The following is a 20,570-nucleotide window of genomic DNA, read 5'->3' on the forward strand; positions in this document are numbered from 1 at the left end:
AATTTGCATCTCACATGAAGACAAAAGTCAGCTTGACTGAAGGTTACCCAAGGAAACTGAAACTGCATCAAGCAGTGGAAAAAATAGTTAACCATTTTTAATGTTTATTATCAGATCAGAGCAAGCCCAGCTGCGGCCACCAAGAGGGCCAAGAGCACATGACACAGGAGGAGAATCTGGGGGAGCTGGGTTTGTTCAACCTCAAGAAGAGAAGGATGCGGAGGAACCTGATTACTGTTTTCCACTACCACAAGTGAAGTGATACAGAAGACAGACAGAGTTTTCCAAGAGGTGCACAGTGAGAGGACAAGAGGCAACAGATGCAAGCTGCAACAAGGGAAATGTTGCAGTTGCTGTTGTATGTCCAATTGGGACGTAAAGAAAATAACTTTTCAGTGAGTGGTACTCACTGAGTGGGACAAGGCCCAGTTTCCCTCCTTAGAGATTTTTAAAACTCAACTGCAAAAGAAAAAAAAAACACTGAGCAACACAAAAGTTAGACTTGAGCAGGAGGTTGGACTAGATCCTGCTAGATATCCCTCCCCACTCTAAATATTTCTGAGATTCTATAATTGAATGACATCTTTCATTCCCTCCCTAGATTCACTTTTCCTACAGGATCCAAAGTGTTATAATATGATGCTGTAAGTCACACTAAGATAATAAAATTAAGACATTTTAACTTTTACCTTAGAAAAAATTTCCGTTAGGAGCAGCTTGGGTGCACAGAATACTATGCTGTAACCAAGCATGCTTTGGTATGTCAGGCACGTGGCCACTATGGAGTATCATGGTTCCACAAAAAGGTTTGCAGTTATTGATGAAGTTGATCAGCTCCAATTTGGCATATCCAAAGATATATCTACTCCCAGGTAGTATGCCAACAGGAAAAGGAATTGTATTTCTTACAGAAGGCATTTGCTTAAAATCATAATGTGTTTAAATCTAGTTTGGATCACTAGGGCCTTTCCCCCTGAGGTTTCAGGAGTAAGCCTGATTGGTACCATGGAAAGATGATAACAGTAATGATACCCTGGAGGAGGAGGACATCAACAAATTTTAAATCCTGGCATTTCTAGCAAGAAGCAGGGAAAGCTCCAACAGCTGGATATGTTTGACAAGGAAAGGAAATGTGGAAGATTAATTGCCATTTCACATTGTAATAGATTAAATGCACTGAGGAGGAGCCTGGGCTTGGTTGATTGTGAGGTAGTTTTCCCCCTTTTTCTCTTGTTTGAAAAGCTACAATCTATTTGCCCTGACTTCACACAGTACACTTCCTGTAGAAGCTATTTGTTTATTTATCTGTTTTAATCACAAGGAAAGTATTCATTATAAAATCTCTCTTTACAGCAAAGGAGAAACCTTCCAGCCACACGGCTGACACATGTTAACTCGCAGGTATTCACAGAGCAGGTTCTGTTTTAAGCCATCTTTCAGGCAGCCACACAAAGACCACCAAAGCTGGGTGTTCAGCTCTGCCAGACCTCCCCCAGCCAGCAGCCCTTGCCAGGAAACACAGGTGACAGCCTGAATGATAAAAAGGCATTTAGAGGGGAAAAAGAAAAAAATGCACTGGTTTAGTCTGGGCAGCACCTTAATATAAACCTGCAGGGGCCTTTGTGTACAGCATAGCACACAGCCATCCAAGCAGGAGCTCCAGAGACACTCACTCACACCTCCAGTTTCCAAAGATCTCACACTGCCCTGCCCTTTATCGAGGGAGGAGAAGGGTGTCTCTGCTGCAGCTCTTTTCATGGCCACAGATCTCCCAACACAGCACTGAGACAGCAAACCTTCCTCTCCCCTCTTGGTGCCGGCCCAGCAGAGGCTCTCTGGACACAGCAGAGGGGAGCTGAGCAGAGAAGTGTGCTCTGGGATTGCAGCTGAAGCAGTTTGGAAAGGCAGAGCACTGTGACCTCATACAATTTGGTCTTATTTATTTCAGCAGTTAAAAAAAAAAATACCAACCCAAACCCCAGTGTTTAACTTTGTAAATAAATCATACTGACTTTGGCTATAAGGTTTACTGCAAATTTGCTCAGTTCAGGAAAGTTTCTCTACTGGCAAATTCTGGCAGGCAGCTCTCCAGCACTGGAGGAACTGCAGAGAGCTGATTTGTTTTCTGAGCTACAGCTCAGACTCTCACAGGGTGCACCCTGAGAGAAGGGCTCCCCAGGGAAAGTGGATCTCCCTGGTGGCAGGCAAGATGTTAGCACTCAGCATTCCCAGAATAAGCACTGTGAGTTGCTAACTCAGACCTTCTGAAGTGAGCACAGTGCTACTGTTTATCATTCTTGCCTTTCCAGTACCACACATGATCCTTCTGGCCACAGGAAGAGCTGCCCAGATGAATGTACCTGGGAAACTGTGGCTTTTTCTGCATCCAAAACTTCAGAAGAACTAGATTCTGAACAAAATGGTGATTTGCAAAACATATTACTAAACACAATAACACTTTACTTGGTTTTAGGATATGTGAAATATCCTAATATATAAGAGGAATATGTGTGCTGTCAATTCTGTTTTACATATGCCTACACAGTCTTTAGAGTGAAGTCTGAAGATCTTATGTCACAAAGGACATATGACACTCAGGTGGAGAACAGAGAACCCAGAACATCTGAGCAAATACACATCTGCCTTCACCAAATGTGAAATGGCCAACATTCAGAGATGGTGCAACTAGGGTGCCTAAAGAAAAATTGCCAACAATTTCCTATTTTAAGTTTCTGTCTTCATCTGTTTATAAACTTTGCCAAAGTGTAACTATTTTGGCTGAAATTACCCATGCCAGGTGTTTCCCTAAAGCTGATTATTTTTTGGATAGTGTCTTCAAAAATGTCTCAGCTATTTCCAAGACCAAAGTTATGGAAAAACCCCTTTGTTTTGACCATGTTAAAAATATTTCATCTGCTCTGCTGAAAAGTTCTTGCACTTCCATGCTTAGAATTTGGCACAGCACAGGGTTGTCTTTTCATCTGGGCATTACATTTGTAAACAGGAAAAGTGCCCATACTACATCAGACTAAGTCTGAAAAAACACTGTTTACACATGCTTGGAAGAGACCTGTTTGGTTTAGGTTTTTTCCTTCTAAAAGGTAGAAGTACTTCTTTCTTTCCTGCAAGGTAATTGAAGTACTTGTGCACTGTGCCACAGAGAAAAAGAGTATGCTCCAGGCCAAGGTTATAAATGCTGAGATGAATATTCTTTGAAGTTTAGAGCATCCCATCTCCTTTTGGTGGCTGACCTGAGAAGTGATAAATCTATGCTGGTAACAGCTACTCCATTAGCAAGAGTCACAGCAGACTCACTGATTAATTCTAGAGTGCCACATACATAAATATATAAACACACACTTAAAGAATATCATGGTATCAGTTCGGACACTCAAATTAAGCTAGAAGCATGTTGCTTATACCTCAATTGAGACCTTGTGTATTCACAATATGATACAACCCTTAAAAACACACCTATTTTTCCTCTCTCCTCAACCTCAATCTCCTCTTCACCCAATGCAAAGATGGACTATGCCCTGGGGATGAATCACCTTTGTGTAATGAGGCAGAAGAATGACTGCCTCATTTGTTAGAACATGTGTGTTAAATGTACAAGGCAGAGGGCTGCAAGAGGAGAAAAGAACTGCTAAGATGTAAGGCAAATGAATGATGCCTGAAGAATTGATTTTTAAATTTTATTATTTTTTTTGGGTAATTCCCTTCTATCTGAGGATTTTATGGATGGTGCCAAATGCATAACATAAATCTAATTTCTGCATGTTGCCATTGATTATCACCTTGCAACAGCTATCATCAAAAGATTTTTTTTCTTTTTTTTTTTCTTTTTTTTTTTTTTCAACATTATAAGCTCCCTGTATAATGTTAAAAACTGAAAAAAGGTATACCTAAGAGAAAGATGCTTCAAATCCCAGCTCTTGTGTACCCTGTTTTCCCATTTTCAGAAGGGGGAAAACCACTGCTTCACTAATAGAGGTGCTGAAAAGATAGTCAATGGGCATTACAGAATCAGTGATTAGCACCAAGAGGAACATATTTACTTTTACCTTTCCAAAACAAAGTATTTAGCTTATCTTCAGAACTTGGTTTAAACAGAGAATAAGCCTGGTGGCCTTCACCTGAACTACAGAAGTTGTGTACAACACTGAACAGTATCTCCCTCCAGTAAACATCTCAGGTAATAAATGAAGCAATGGTCACAGAAGAGGAAAAACTCTCCAAACACGGTACAAAGTCATGTAACTGAGGCTGTATCATAATATGTGGGAAAAACAAACGTAGAAAGTTGCACAGGGAGCCTCAGTTGTGGCATTTATTTATTTATTTATTTATTTGGCAAGTGCTACAATTTACAAAGTTAGTATTTTTAAATGTGGCTTTTTGTATGCTCAACCTGTAACTAAGATTTGATTGCTATATCCCTAGCAAGCTCTGCACTGATAAAATTTGAGAAAAATTATTTTGGGGACCTTATTGATTAGGACCACATACTGCTTTGCTTTAAGCAGCCTTGATCTGGCTTTGGACTTTCTGGTCTACCTCAATGAAGGGTGAAAACAGCAGTCTCCATAATGCCTACAGGTTTCAGCTTTGAGCATGGTAAAATTCTAACAAATATAACAAATCTTGCAGTTTGTACCTGCACAACTGACTTTGGGCACAATGCCATTCATGTATACATATATTATAAATGCATATTATGTATGCTCTTAAGCATATTCACAGGATATGTAGAGATATATCTTCAATACTTAAATTTCCAAATCAGATTTGAATTTTCCATGTTAAAACTTTACAAGGAAAGGGGTTGCTCTATATCCATCTCCCTTCTGCTTTCCTCTAAATTATGTATCTTACTTCACCAGGCCAAAGCTTTAGAAATTTTCAGGAAAAACAACACAAGCTACCATGCAATTTCCCTTTGATCACATTTCTCCTGGTAGCAGCTTTGCTGGGATTGTTAGCAAGCCAACTGTCAGCGCACAGCAAAGAAATAGCAGCGCAAGTCTGTGCAACACGCGGGGCTCACACGGCACAGGCCCACATCCTGCCCTCTGCTACACATGAAGTTCACGGGGGAAAAGGAATAAGGACTCTCTTCTTCCATCTGCTCCGAATGCAGCAGCGAGGCAGGATTCCAACCTAGCACTCAGGAGAGTGCCAAAAAAGGGACTGGCTACTGTGCTGGCTGCCACTCCAGGGCCCCAGGGGTGTGAGGCCCGCCAGCTGTGGGGTGGAGCCGTGCCCCCAGCCAGCTACAGCCTCTGCTTCTGTCTCGCTGCTGGCTCAGCGCGTGGAACGATCGCTTTAAGAAAGCAATATTGTGCAGTTCATCATGTGGTGCAGGTGTTCACCTTCAACTATCCCTGCCCTGTGCTGGCAGAGCAGCTCCAGCAGCACGCACGGCCTGTGCTTGCCTGTCTTCCCACGCCACAAAGCGCAAGCACCTATGAGACCCCCAGGCTGGCTTTGCTCTGACAGAGGAAATGCTGAGGAAAGGAAAGCTCTCACCTAAATACAAAGAGCTCATATTTTTAACTGACTTCCCTCCCATGAGGAGGTGTGATACAACTCCACACTCTCTATCAAGACCAACCTCAGCAACTCTAATTTCACTGATGAAGAAAGGAACCTGGTGAAGAATCAAAGGCCTCCACTGAAATAAACCCCAGGGTCACGTACCACCAGCAGACAATTCAGCCCAAACAGGAGCTGCTTCACATTGAGGTCACAGCTCCTGTTCAGAAAGAATAAATCCAGCTGGTACCAGGGTATAGTCTGTGACCTCTTGTGAATCGTATGTAGACAGACCCAGAAGTCACCAGTGTCGGGTGTCTCCTGCAGATGCAGGGATGGAGATGCTCATCTGAGGGCAGAACTCCCAGGCTCATACTGGGACCCCTGTGCAGAGGCTGCCAGTGCACTGCAGTTGATTAAAGAGCACTTTTTAATCAACCCACCCTGGTGAAGCAGAAGTATGGAAAGAAGAGAAAGAAATTCCAGCTGTAGGAAATAAACTGCTATAGACAAGAATTTCTTCAACTGTTGCCCCAGCCAGCATGGAACCACAAGCATTTGAGCTTGGTAGATTTGGACAGGGTAGGACCCTTGCACACTTGATTTCACTAGGATCCAGTGCTGAACTAGTGGATGAGTGATAGATGGAGATTTAACTGCCAAAATGCATTTTTTCCTCCTAGGAGAGGAAAGAAAAAGCAGTTTCATTCCTGAAAAATAAATCCCCCAGGTTTAAATTACATTAGGGGCATGGTATTTTTTATTTTTGTCTGGACATACATATTTGAGGGTGTTCTAATAAACAGAATATTTCCTCTGACTTTTATTCAAAGGCACTAGCAAGTTCTGCCTTTTAAAACTCAAGAATTTGATTTGCTATAGTGCAATAAAATTTCAGGCAGGATAATCATAAATTCAGGCCTTTAAAAATAGTTCATAAAAATGTATTTAAAGACTACAAACTGAGTTACAGGCTACCAAACAGTATTTTGACCTCTCCTAACATCCCTCATTGTAGAATCTCACTGCTGCCAAACAAATACTGGTTATTTTCCAAACAATCCCACCCAGAAGAGGAAACAAGTGCATAGAAAAATCAAAGGATGTGTCTAGTAACACAAATCAAGACAGTGATAAAGGTGATGAAAAAACCCTTGGTATCATGACTTCATCTTTGAGCTGAATATTCAGCCTTTTTCCAAAGCTGCCACACAACAAAGCTGTTCCAAATTCAAAAGCAAGATTTATATACTTAGACATAACCAAGGTTCAGCCACTTCATGTTATTTTTCCCCTGTTTTCATATTAGTTGCTTGTGACTTTGTACTTTACCTACAACACATATATTAATCTGAATGCCAATTACTCTTACACGTACAGCTGTAAACAAACTAGATTCACCCAGGCAGAGCTTGTTCTTGCCATATCTTTGCAGCTAAGCTGGGGCTCACTGAAGAAGAAACAGATCCCATAGAGATAACCACATTAGTTTTCATGTAATGCTTCAACATGGAAGTAATCATAATTTTCCTCCACAAAAGCCAGTTGTAGCATCTGAATTTTTTCCTGCTGGGCAACATCTTTTCAACTTTTGTATGTCAAAAAAACATTTGAAAAAATGTAAATGCTTCAGTGAGCTACAAACAATGAAAAAAGGTGTTCTGCCTGCCATCAAACCCCGCTGTTAAAATATTAACACAATGTAAATATTGTAATATTGAGGAAGTACACTGTGTCAGTACTTCCTGGCACCATACAAGAGCTTCACTGTTCCCTTCAGTCCCTGCTGTTAGTTTTAAACACGCACAACTTAAACAAGGCATCTGAGCTTCTCCAGTCCTGGAGCAGAATTGCAGAGAAGCAAAATCTTACTGTAGGTTCTCTCTAGACTAAAAACCAAAGCATTACAAGGAATCCTTAAACCCAAACAATTATGTAGATGTCAGTACTTTTGAGGCAAAAAAAAAAATCCCCAGAGTCTTTCAAAAGCTCTGGGCATATTGCTGCCAAACATGGAAAGATCTTTGGGTATGCACTGTCCTCCCCTTCCTCAGAGAAGAAAAACAAGCTGCAAATGCCCACCAGTGCCAGAAGTCTGAAAGCTGAAGTTATTCCTCATGGCAAAAGTCCCATTCCCTAGATTTGCCAGTTAAGCACATTACTTGCAATTGACTCTCTCAATTGACTGAATAAGCAGCATTTGTGTAATAAATAGAATGAAGCAGCTATCTACCATTGGTAAGCCAGATGTTGCTATCAGGTATTAAGAAATGCTGCCTAACTGCTGTAATGATCTATTTGTCATGGAAGTGTCACAGAAAAGCAGCACAGCTTCAAAAAATAGTGAGGGCAGAGAATGACCTCACTATAGAAAACAACAAAAAATACCTCATACTTGCAAAAAGTCAGTAGACTTGTTCTATGGGGATCTGGGGGCAATTAGAAGAATTTTATTCTACTGGCTTTGTTAAAAACAAAGGTCTTTGGTTAAAGACAAGGTAAAATCCTGACTGACAAAGTCAAAGATCTCACCAGTTTGCAATGAAATAGCATAAAGCCTGGAAATCTGAAGTTACTGCTATTTACACTCAGAGGCCCCTCTGAGTGACATATCTGACAAAGACCATCCTTGTCCCACAGATCTAAATTCAAAACCAAATGAAATACCAGTGAAAAATAACCGAATGTGTGAAATGTCTAATATTCCAGAAATGTCTAATCTCAGCAAAACTAGGTGCTAGGATTTCAAGAAATGAGTACTACATGCTGTATTATGACAAAAGAAAGGTGTAAACACTGCTTCATGCTACCACAGGAAGCACAAGAATTCCAAACCCTCACCAACTTTGTAAAATACACTAAATAAATGGTTTATTCCAAGTTTAAAGCGTCTGCTGCTCCTGAACTTTCTCACCTTTCACACGTTTCCGTACACAAGTGGGAACTAAAATAACTTGTACAATGCCCCCATGTACCAGTCAAAGTGTCAGATAAGCCTTATTCTTATGCATGGTAATAAATTGCCCTCGGGGTTAACAGAGATTTTCCACTTAATTTTAACTTGCTCACAGACCCTAACTCTGGAAGGGCTCCTTCAAGCATGTATCCAGCTGTATCACCAGATTTGTATATGGTCAAGACTAACATAAATCTCCCACCCTCAATGTTTTTTCACATGTCAGTTTATCTGCTAAGAAAATGTACTATGAACACAACACTTAGCCCCTGTATCTTTTATCTTACTTAAAAGGGGAGAAAAACTCTTGAGAACTCAGTGTGCATTCAGTATATGTAATGGGCATGAGAGGGCTATAAAAAGTCTAGGAACAGGACATCATTCCAAAACTGAACTACTTACTGTGAGGGGGAGTGTTCATTTGTTTGTTTTTAAAAGACAAACAGGGGGTTTTTTTGTCTGTTTCATGAAATATTATAGCTAAGATCCTTCTCCACTTCCATAAATGGATGTTTTTCTTACTCTCAGTGGGTGGTCTCAGAGTTTTGACAGAGGAATATCACAAGCTAAAAACATAGGATGCTACAGAGATAGCCCACCTGCAGTGGTGGTGGATGTGAAGGGGCAGAGGGAAGGTGATTGCAAAGACCAAAACAGACTGTGGTGGGGGAAATCAAAGGTCAGAAATGTATTCACAAGCCTAACAATGGGGAAGCCCTGGTAAAATGAGCAGCCAAAAAGAACAGATACATCAGAAAAAGGAGGGATACATAAAAGAGACAAAAATGTTAGTGTTCACTTATGCTGGGGTTTTTGTTTTGTTTTTTCAAAAAGATTCTAATAAAACACTCAGACATAATGCTTGGCATTCCTTTTTGTATAGTTAAAATATTTTGAAAACTGATTTATTTTATATTTCTATTTTATGCTAGCTAATTTAGTGGGAAAAAAAAATCCTTTAAAAGCTCTGCTGTAAATCATATGTCAATGCAAATGCCTGCTACTACCTTGTGTGTTGCTTGGTTTCTTACCTGTTTTCTACCAGAAAATCTACCACATATTTCTTCAGACAGTAGAGATGGGCATCCATCAGCCCTGTTCTGATGTGCATTCTGGGGTGCCTGGAAGAGAATAAAAAAGAGAAATCATGAAGCTTTTGCACAGCTGTTTACAAGAACTTGACTTTGCAATGAGGTAAGGGGATAGTGACAAGTGTGCAAAGGTCTGTTCCTTTCCATCTACTGTTGGATTGCTGGAATAGAAGAGCTCAGGCTGCCATTATTGGGCTGTGTATATAAACTTACACCTGCTGGCCCTGGGCTGATTTGCAGCAAAAGAAAACACCTCCTCCAAGGAGTCATTACTCCTGCTACATCTTCTCATGTAAGTGGAAATTACACATTACTGGGCAGGAAGCCAAAGTAATGGGCCCAGAGTGCTAAAAGTTACAGTGGGTAATGTCAGGGTACAATAATTCAAAGCTTCTGGCTAAGTGCCTGCCTTAATATATATGCAAGGCTGGGCATGTTCTGCCAGCAAACACAACACTACTGTGTTTTCTCCAACACTTCCTGGAGGGGAAGGGGATGGGGTCTGCTCACCTTTCCTACACTACACATTACAAATGATTGCCACAGCTCAATTACAAAGCATTTGGCTATCCAGCCCAGTAAGGTGGGAAAGATCAGCTAAACTCCCACTCATCATAATTACAAGCCAAACAGGGAACTCCTTGCTTTTGGAGCAGTGTCAGGTTAATATTTCAGAACCTCAGGAATCTCTGGTAGCTTCAAAATTTTATGGACAAAATTTAAATCATAAAGATTCATTGACTATTGCTTCTCTTATGCTTTCTCTATTCTTGGATAATCGGAACCCTTTTTGGAACCTATCTCAAACCAGCTAGATATTTTAGGCCAATATTACTTTCCCTTCCACAAATCTGTGGCCTCATTTGAGAGCATTCTGGCTGTCTGAACATTTGTCACTAGTTCTCAGAACAGAAAAGCCACAAGAATATTTAGCCTGCAGATTAAAAAAGACAAAACAAAACAACAGTCAGGGACTATGCTGAGCTGTTCAAGATATCCATAACTGCACTCATGGTCAGAGGCTATTAAGGAGAGAAATTTCAATCCACACCTGAAATTGTCTCTGTTTTCGTTTTTCTTCCTTTGATGTCTGGATTTCATAATTAAGTTTGAATGAACATATTTTATCACTGTACTCTATCCAACTTGGTTTGCTTATTCCAGAACATGCTAAAGTCAGATGTTTGTGATCATGATCACTTTTATTATGCAGTTAGCTCAGCAGAAGGATCACTCACAAATTGGTCATGCACATAAATATAAATAGTAAACCAATACTATCACACCAAATATTTAGTAACAACAAAGCTATCAAGAACATCAGGTGTTCTAGTAAGCCATTTTTCACTTCATTTCTCAATTAATGCCTTGAACTACCAAAGTATTTATGTCTTAACATTTCATGACTTATGTGGCATTTCTCAAACATGCCATTCAAGCTACGCATATTTTTGACTATAACAAAATTCTTTAAGTCCCACTTGCAAAGGAAAGCTCCTATAATAGTAGTACAACACTTTGCAATAAAGTATGTAGTACTAGAAAATGATATATGGACTTTCAGTAGATTACTTCATTAACAAAACATGAGCTCACCTAGCAATGCTCCAGTACTGATATTATCAGTGGCCCAGATGTTGCTGTGGAAGGCAGCCCAAAAAGCAATGTTCCTTATGCAAAGAGGATAGGGAATCCACTAATTTTAATGAGATCTTGCAGTTGGAAGTCATTAGATTCCCTCCTGCTCTGCATCCTGAGAATGGTTTCCACATTTTTTGTGTATGTATGAGAGGGAGAAATTTCGTATCTTCTCTGAGAAGGGTTTCTTTGTATTTATATAATGAGTATAATTGTTTACTGGGAAAATTAACAAATCAATGGAACAAGGCAATAAACATGTAAAAATATAGAAACAAATGGAACATAGGAAGGAGAGGCAAAAAAGGGAGGGAAAAATCCAATTCTTAACCTGAAGATGACTAAAAAGACAAAATTTCTTTAGTGCCAGAATGCCAGTTTTTTCTCTTCTTATTCAGATCTTTCATACATGCCCCCCCTTAAGCACCAGGCAGAGGAAGACTGCAGGGGCTAGGCATCGAGCAATGGTGTAAAACAGGAATTCCCCAGTAAATGCTGGTTCTGTCACCAGTGTCTGTGTGGCTCTGACACATGCAGTCTCCCCACCTGCAAACTGGAATAATGCTATTTAGCTACACCACAGGACACTGAGGATTTGTGGGCTAAAGTTTGTATCTGCATGCAAGCATTGTACCAAGTTTTTCTGTAGCTAAGCAACTTTGTTATAAAGTTATACAGAATCAGTGCAAGTGCACGAACAGTAGCACACTGCTATCCCAGCTCCTCCATCACACACAAAAAACCTCCCACAAAAAGCAGCCAGACAACAAGATGTACTGAAATACCAGTCTGAGTTAGCTTTCAATGTAGAATATACTAACAATAATGGAACATCATGCTGGACAAGAGGGAGGTCTCACAATGAAATCCTCTGAAATACAGACCACCTAAGTGATTTGCAACAGAATAGTCCCACAGATTAATATTATAATCACAGCTTCAAAGGTCAAACAGGCAAGTTTGGGCACATGCATAAACAAAGCTGTGATTTCTGTAAACCAGGCTCAAGAAGAGAATAGCCACACTAAACCAGACTGATAAGAGCACTCTATCATAACAAGCCACTAAAGATGATGCTCATTTTCATTGACCAGCGCTTAAACCAGTTTATCTTCAGGTAAAAGCAAAGGAGCCAAATAATCTAACAGATAACAGCAAGCCCCATCACCATTTCAAATGAGCATCTGGTTACTAATATCGAGAGCCACACTCCTGTCTCATGCCTCTGATCTCCCATTCCATCAGCTAATCTTTACAACATATGAAAAATGAGCCCATTGCAAGAACAGCTGATACAGAGAGAATCGAATAACAAACAATGCAGGAGCTGACACACCTAGACTTATTGCTTCGAGGGAGATAATACAGAAGGCTTTTAATTATATCATCAAAGCAAGAGAGAAGGTACTAGGAGGGGCTGGCTGCAGATGGTTAAGTGTTAATGAATGCCGGGTTGGGTGGTTTATCAAAAGAAAAAGACTGGATATGTATCTGAGAGGGTCACCCTTGAGATGAAAGTTGCAACAGCCATTGTTGTAGCTCTTTAATGAGGGAGGAATGTCAAATGTGTACCCTGTAAGAATCATACCAATTACTAAATGAACTTCAGTTCAATCTAGCAAATGTAATCAAGCACAAGTCATTAAAATACACGGTAAAATTCCCTTTGGTGCTGCCACTATAGTGTCTATTACTGTCTGTGCTCCCATGCAAAGGAGGGGGCTGCTCCCAGTTATAAGCTCTGTGTGTTAACTGATGGCAGATTTTAGTCCTAATGATGAGGCGTGGAGGGGCTCCCTGGCAGAAAGTTGACAATTAGAAGGCTAGGACAGATCTGTGGAGAAGTCAGGGAAAGATGAGCAATTAAAAGAGCAATTTCAAAGAATGCAATTTAATGTGTAAAATTAGCTTTTATTAGCACATAATTCGACAAAATCCTGACTCAGGATGAGAGTGCATAAAGGTCTGTGAGATTCCTTAGAAAAGTCTGTGCCTGTAATTCCTGACACGCCATTGTGAAATAATAAGCAGTACTAACAGGATTGATGCATGCTTCATACATGGCATTGCTTTGAAAGTGGAGCCCGGAGCTTTTCTTTCCCTGATAACCCCCCTCAGGATTTCCTCCCTCAGGGAAATCAACCACTGATAGAGCAAACTTCCCTTGTTTAAAGGCAAGAAGGCGGACAATTGTTTCAACTGTAAACTAATTAAGAGAGATTACCACCAAGAGCTGGAGGTTCCAACCAGCTCCATACTCCCACTGACAGTGTGATAATGCCAGGCTGGGGTCAAAATCATAAATCTGAAGGGAGCACACACAATGCTTAAAGCCAGAAAGCCTCTCTACTAAGCATGGGATATTGCCACATTAACCTCACCACCTCACAAATAAACTAGCTGAGAAAGAGAAATCCCATGGCCTCCTTTTCCCTAACTTCATACAGCTGTTGACGAAAAATATGAAGGTCTTTAAATAAGCTCAAGGACCTAGGGCTGTCTGTACTCTAACACTAATCCAAGCAATGACACAATAAAAATCTAATCATACCTGCTATTAATCTGGCTTCTAAACTTATACCTGAATTACATCCACCGTGGGCTCATGGGTATTAGTTAATCTTCCTCCCCCTCCTTCCAAAGTAAATAAGTAACAGCAAGCTAAGTGCAAACTGTGCATTCCACACTCGCATCTTTTCTAACTAATGGCATGTAGCTCACATAGTCCATATAGCCAAACACTCTATCACATTCTTCCTATCCCCCACACCATGAACTGTGCTCTTGCATGAAGCAGCGTGCGGTCCCGTTCAAACACAGTGCTGACCCCTGCCTGTCTGCAAGAACGTGGTGCTCTCATGTTGATACAAAGCCAGTGTACAGATCAACATGAAGAGAAGTCTCACAGCAAAAGCTGCCAGACCACCTTTAATGTCTCAAGCATTCCTGCTTTTAAAGGAAAAAAAAATAATCCCTAAATCGCATTGCTCATTTACGGGACAGCTCTTGGCTGTAAACTCACTAATAATAAAAGACCACTGTTACATTGGCTCTTCAAAAATCCCAGACACCTTATGACCTTAATTTTTTTTTTTTATTTTTTACACAGTGCTTTTGGCCAAAAAGATCCCAAAGCACTTAGCCACATGAATGTCCCCACTGTGTGCTGGGGCTCCTTTGCCCACCGGTGAAATGCTGCCACCTCTGGGTTGCAGAGCTGCGGTGGCGGGGCCAGCCAGGCCCCCCCGCACCCCTCGACTGCTGCTGCAGAGGAGGGTGGGCAGAGGGGAATCGGAGGATGCTGCTTCTTGGGTGGGACTGCTTCAGTTCTGGCTGAGGAGCACCTCAGCAATGGGACCCCAAGAGTTGAAGATGGTGCGAGGAGTCTCCCAACACGTGGCATGAGCCCCGGACAACCATGACCTCGTCTTCCCTGCTCAGGGGCACCCCCTCACTGTTCTCCTTCCTCTAGTTTTGTAACAATCTTATTTAAAAAGACAGGAGGGCAAGATTTGCTTTGGTCCACTGAGGATCTGGCAAGGGAGGACAGGACACTGCAGTTCTGGTAACAACTACCCACCATCCACTCTCACAGCTGCTGCTGCTAAAGAGATGCTGCACCAGAAATGGGAAGTACTTTCCAAATGAAAATGTTTTATTGATCTAGTGACCTAAGTTGCTTGAAAGCCTTCTGAATAATAAATATTTTTCACTTGAAACCTTCACCACATGCCATTTTTCTTTGTTGTATTATGTTATTAATATACCCATGAGACTATAACACAAACTGAACCTTCTTCTGACAAAAACATGCTGAAAACTTTTTGGTAAAGGAACTAACTTTCATTGAAAGCCAAAGATTAAATCATTTTCTCTAGTATAAAGAGTATAGGTTAGCAGTCAGAACTCAGGATTAATATTTGCTCAAGGTCAGTAATGGTTTATAATAAGCCAATGTGACCTCCCTGTAGAAAGAGTCATTTTCTTGGCAACAATGCCAAGTTTTAACATTAACAGCTTTTTGACTTCGATGCTGAAGAGCAAGGGTTCCAATGGCTGTGCAGCCACTCCATCACATGAAACTATAAAAAAATGGTTTTCTTCATCCTCCTTCAGCTTCCCCATATGAAAAGGAGAACAGTAATTCCTCACCCACCCCAAATCAGAGGAGTGCTCCTTGGGGACAGTGCATCCCCCTGGGAGCACACCAGACACAGCTGCCTGTGAAAGCACTTGGTTCTAAGGGTCTTCTCTACCGTAGTGAGTGTGAACAGCTGTAGGAAATAATGCAGGGGCCAGGCTGCTCACAACACTACCATCCCTTTTCTCTTTCTCTGTCACAGGAAAAACAGAGTTCATGCAAATATTTTATACTAGACACTTTTATACTAGATACTATTCTGCTAGAATACCCTGACTGCTATGTATAAACTGGGAAAGCAAAAGAGAGAGACCAAAATGATAATAAGCCTGGAGTTTGGTGTGAACAGAAGAGAATAAATACACTGTGAAGGAGGGCGGGGACTGCCAGAGACATTATTAATAGGTTTTACCCTTGAGCTCTGGCAGCTACTTGTTCTATACACAGAGGAAAAGGATTAATCAAGCCTTGCACGTAAAGGTTCTTTCTATGGTCTGCCAAAATATTTAAAGGGCTATATACAAAGTGTAAGCCTTATTATTATACACATTCAATGTAATCATCTTATGCTACAGTTAAGGCCAGGATGACAATAAAGTAGATTACTGTGTGCTATAACCAATTCAATTCCAACACAACAGGACATGGCTTAGTCACTTAGTTCAGATCTGGTGTTTGAGCTTATTTTTCTTATGCTGGGCTAAACTGTGATTTAAGAGATTTAATTGAGCTTTGGGAAATGCTTTCTTTGCTGAAGAAGGAGAAAGAACTACAAGTCTGCACCTGGCAACCCTAATAATTTCCAATTTTCATCTAATTTTGCTTCCTACCTCATGGAAATTCACCTTAGTAAATAATTGTTCCCTAAAATCAACAGGGCTGAAAGGATGACAGCACATCAGAGGAACAAGTTTTAAAAAAACAACTGAAGCTGGAGGATTGTATAGAGGCTACTGAAGAACAGCAGCTCCTGCTGCTCCCTCCTACATCAGCTCCCAAAGGGCTAAGCAGTAGACATATGATATATTTTTTTAAATCAAATAATTACAGTAAATGCATGGGAAACAGTGAAACTGAATACTAGGTCAAAGCTGCAGGTCAATAGCAATATATAGCTTCAACACAGCAAGGCTGTCACAATTTCTTCATGCCACTGGCCTGGACTCAAAGGCAAATAAAACTGTACTTGCAGCGTGAGCCTTGCATGACAACTTTCTGAAGACCTTCTGCACCTTTCAGGTGAGGTGGGTCCTTCTTAGAATTTATCATCTGCAAAATTTGGAAATTTAAGCTAAGAGCGTAACTTTGGGCTACTAAAATACATAGGCAAAAAGAATTTTTTCTTCCCCCAACCTTAAATTGCAAGTAAAAGCATAAGCAAAAAACCCCTCCAAAGCTGAAATAAGCATAAATATTTGACTTGCATTTCACAGGGCCCAGGAGCAGAACAAATTGAAGCTATCACACATATCCTTGGGTTTCCCATTGTGAGTTGCTGCCCAGGTACCTCATGAGAATGACCTTATTCTGCACCACCAGTTTATTAAAATTAAAAATCTCTCTTTAAACCTGTCACTATGTACAGGCCATAGGCTGATCACTCACTTCCCTTTGCTAAGATCTTTGCCTGATAAGCAAATGGGCTCTTCGTGACAGAAGATGCACCTTTGTGAGTCTTTTTGTAGAACATATTTGCATTCAAAAAAGTTAAATTTCACCAGACTGAAGAACCTGACAAGAGCCTGACAGCAGGCCATTAGGGTTAGAAGGAAGAAGAGGAGAAGAAAGAAAATTAGACATATTACATATATATATATATATAGTCTAATATTACATATTAGACAAAGCAGCATCTGGCTCCCACCAAAACATATAATCTAGAAAGCAAAAAGACGTGAGCTTTGAGTCCAAAGATGGGAAAATTTAAGTGTTACGGTTTGTATTAGCAAAATCTATTCAAATACAGCCCATGTAAATCCATTTCTGCCATAAACCTGGCAATGCTAATTTCCTTCATTTACTGTAAGCAAATGATACTTTGTTCCTGCTCCTTGATGGTCTGTAGCTTCCTTAGCTGATGCTTTGACCTATGTGGGTTTTTTTTATTTTTGGCAACTACTGCTTCTGCCTCAGTTTTGATTGACAATATACTTTCACTACTGTATCTACTCACATATGAATTCCACTGGAACCTTGACACTTTAGCACTTGACACAGTAACCACTCTTCATACTGATGAGACCCCAAAAACTGCAAGCGTCAAATATTTAATTAGGTAATGAGAACATCTTTATTTCAGGAAGAAATTAAAGTAGGCACAGAACTTGGCCCTGCAGCCACTGTGAAGGGAGCCTGGCTGTGACTGCCAGGGCACAGGCTGCTCCACACCTCAGCAGTGCTGAAAGGGTACATAAAAGAAAAATACATGTTAGAAAAAATTCTTCTGAGGAATCAGCACTCAGACTTCAAGAATCCTGTTTCCTTACAGGAAAACAGAGGGGTTTCCTGACTTGGTTACACTGAAGTCATGACTCAGCCTGTGTATTCAGATACATCCTCAGAGACATGCTAGCTCAGATTTAAGGCAGCATCAGCTGTGAGGTTTCAGGACAGTGAGAACCATCAGACCTTGGGACATCATCAATTTTAGAGTACAGCCCACTTCTGCAGTAAAAAAAAAATCCCTGGTGATAGGAACATCATGCAAGAAATACAGATATACTTACACTCTTTTCTAGTTTAAAAAACCTACACAATTTATCAACTAATATTTTGACAGTATCAAACAAGAAGTTCATTAAAATAATGTCTTAAAATTAGCACATTATTTTTGCAGAGTGACAGCAGAATTAAAAGCCAAAGGAGAACTGAAGTCAGACTGAAGCCACTGACAGACATCACTAATCTTTTCAGCCCAAAAGAACTTTATGATTACTTCTTTTAATAGCTAACTGGCATTTTACAAAACACCATTAGAAATACCATGGAATGATGAATATAAGTATCAGAGGGGAAAAAAAAAAGGAAAAAAGACTAGACAAAAAAAGTATCATCACCACAAGACGACCTTAACATCCACCCAAAGTCCAAATTTGCATTTTTTTAAACAAGTAATTACAGTGGTTACAACCACACTGGATTAGTTTCTGGTTAGACCAGATTACTCATGATCTAAAATTTCCAGACTTGTTAATAGCTATAACAGAAGTTGCTGCTGCCTATTACTACAAGAAACTGAATTTACTTACAACTAAAACACTTTCAGGAAGATGCTGAAGTTGGAGCTCTATACTATTAAGCCCAGATGAACAAAAACATACTGCACTAAAGACAGAGCTGGATTTCCAAGAATCTCTCTCACCTTTCACCCATTAGCAACATCTGAGTAAAAGCTTAAGGTTGAGCCAGAAGAATTTTACTCCTTTGGAACAGTGATCATACAGCAATTAGAATACTGCAGAAGAAAATCCTGCTGAATTCAATGCAGTGAGAAAGTACTTTGAGCAGGTTTCCTTCCTTTTCTGGAACAGTTATTGCTGACTGAGAAACTTCACACACACTAGAGTGAAGTTTCTCTCTTCAGCACATGCTAAGGTAGGAGCTGTCTTTATAAATAAGCAGGCAAAAAAGCCACAAACAAACAAACAACAACAACAAAAAACACCAAAACATGTTCTTGAAGGAAAAGCTGCCTGGACAGCTAATAAAACACTGCTCATCTGTGTATTATCACAATTTCAATAGTAATTTAAAAATTTTTAACTGCAGTTATGAAGTCCATTTTCTGGCCAAAATTACCACATATTTTATTGCTATGACACCCAGTACATAACTTGTCTGGAGACAGAGTGGCTTCAGCAATGAAATAGATAGGAGAAATGTCATAAATCTACACTTCAGTGGTCCCTGACAGTGAAAGCAGCAGTAGAGAACCATTTTCAGCACAGATCACAAGCTGGTATTGAAAAGTAAGTGAGAAGACAGCAACTGAATCCTCCCTCTGTTGTTTATACCACCTGGGCAGTGAGTTTAAACCTCACAGCCTAGAAGCAATAAACTGGCCATGGCAAGTACCAGAGCTCAGATGTTCCATCATTTGCTCTTAGAAGAGCTCTCTGTACAAAAATCAGACCAGTGACAAATCTAGTCCCTGTCCTTTGCAAGGTTAAACTCATGGTAGGACAATTGCCTCATTTTGAAACATTTAGTCAAACAGAAACAAAAAGAAAATGGGTAGTGGATGACCTGAAGATTATAATTTACAATTTTACATCAACCTCAGATACTATTAAAACAAAACAACTTCTATTCCCTTCTTGCTTGGAAAAGACTGGGACCATTCTGTTTGTGGCTGTAGACTGTTTCAGTATTATCCAACTGCATAAACGAAACTAGTGTCAAAATTAAGTTTTAAATGGCTTGAGGTTTATAGGAATTAAAGAAGGAAAAATTAAATTTGAAACTCTGCTTGTTTACTAGCACTAATTAAATATGCCAGATTTCTGGGCAAGCTTCCTAGCCTGTGGCTACTACGTTACTGGCTTGTAAAACAGTCAACAAGTGCATGAGTACAAAGCACAAATACAATAACAGAGATTTCGTGTACAGTCCTGCCCTTATTTTATAAAGAAAAAAAACGTATTAGAACCAATCTTTAACTATAAAGACCTGTGCTAACCCTCTAGACTATGCTAGTAATATAAAAAAGGCCCAAGTCTACAATGACTGCTTTTGCAGAGACACTTAAAAAAAAAGTAAACACAGAGAGAGGTAAGAAGCAATAAGCACAACAAAATGAACAGGAAGCCTTAAAAGACCAGTTTAATTCTAAAAATTCCATGCTTCTGGGCTCTGCTCTCAAAATAATTTTCTATTAAAAATAAAAGTGAGTTTTAGCATTGCAACAGAAGAGGTGGGTCTGATTCTTCACACCACAGAAGCTGTACTCTTCACAAATAGATTTTATTACTATATTGGACTTCACTTGGAGACAGCTTTATTCCAAAAAGCTGGAATTGCATATTTAATGGGAGCATGGACCATATCTTTGAGTGTATGATCCTTTACACTCTCTACTTTTAAGACAGGTAATATCTTTGCACAATGAGCTCATAGTCTGTGAGGAAACTACAACAACCAAGAAACGACAAACTGAAGCCAATCTCATGAGAAAAGGAGTCTCTGGGGACAGAACAGCAATGCTACCTGT

At 40.1% G+C, this 20,570-nt stretch overlaps 1 protein-coding gene across 6 annotated transcripts in view; it reads right to left on the minus strand.

Moving 5' to 3' along the window:
• The window catches only part of EIF2B3 (eukaryotic translation initiation factor 2B subunit gamma), a 99,466-nt gene that overhangs the window by 39,115 nt on the left and 39,781 nt on the right, over nucleotides 1-20,570 (minus strand). For all 6 annotated transcript variants that reach the window (XM_086902185.1, XM_023932519.2, XM_086902184.1 and 3 more), the window contains one exon: nucleotides 9,523-9,612. In XM_086902185.1, coding sequence (XP_086758311.1) covers nucleotides 9,523-9,612 — 90 coding nt within the window. The remainder of the gene's footprint in view (nucleotides 1-9,522; nucleotides 9,613-20,570) is intronic.

Source organism: Cyanistes caeruleus, chromosome 9 (genome assembly GCF_971803275.1).
Source record: "Cyanistes caeruleus chromosome 9, bCyaCae1.hap1.1, whole genome shotgun sequence".
Lineage (NCBI taxonomy): Eukaryota > Metazoa > Chordata > Aves > Passeriformes > Paridae > Cyanistes > Cyanistes caeruleus.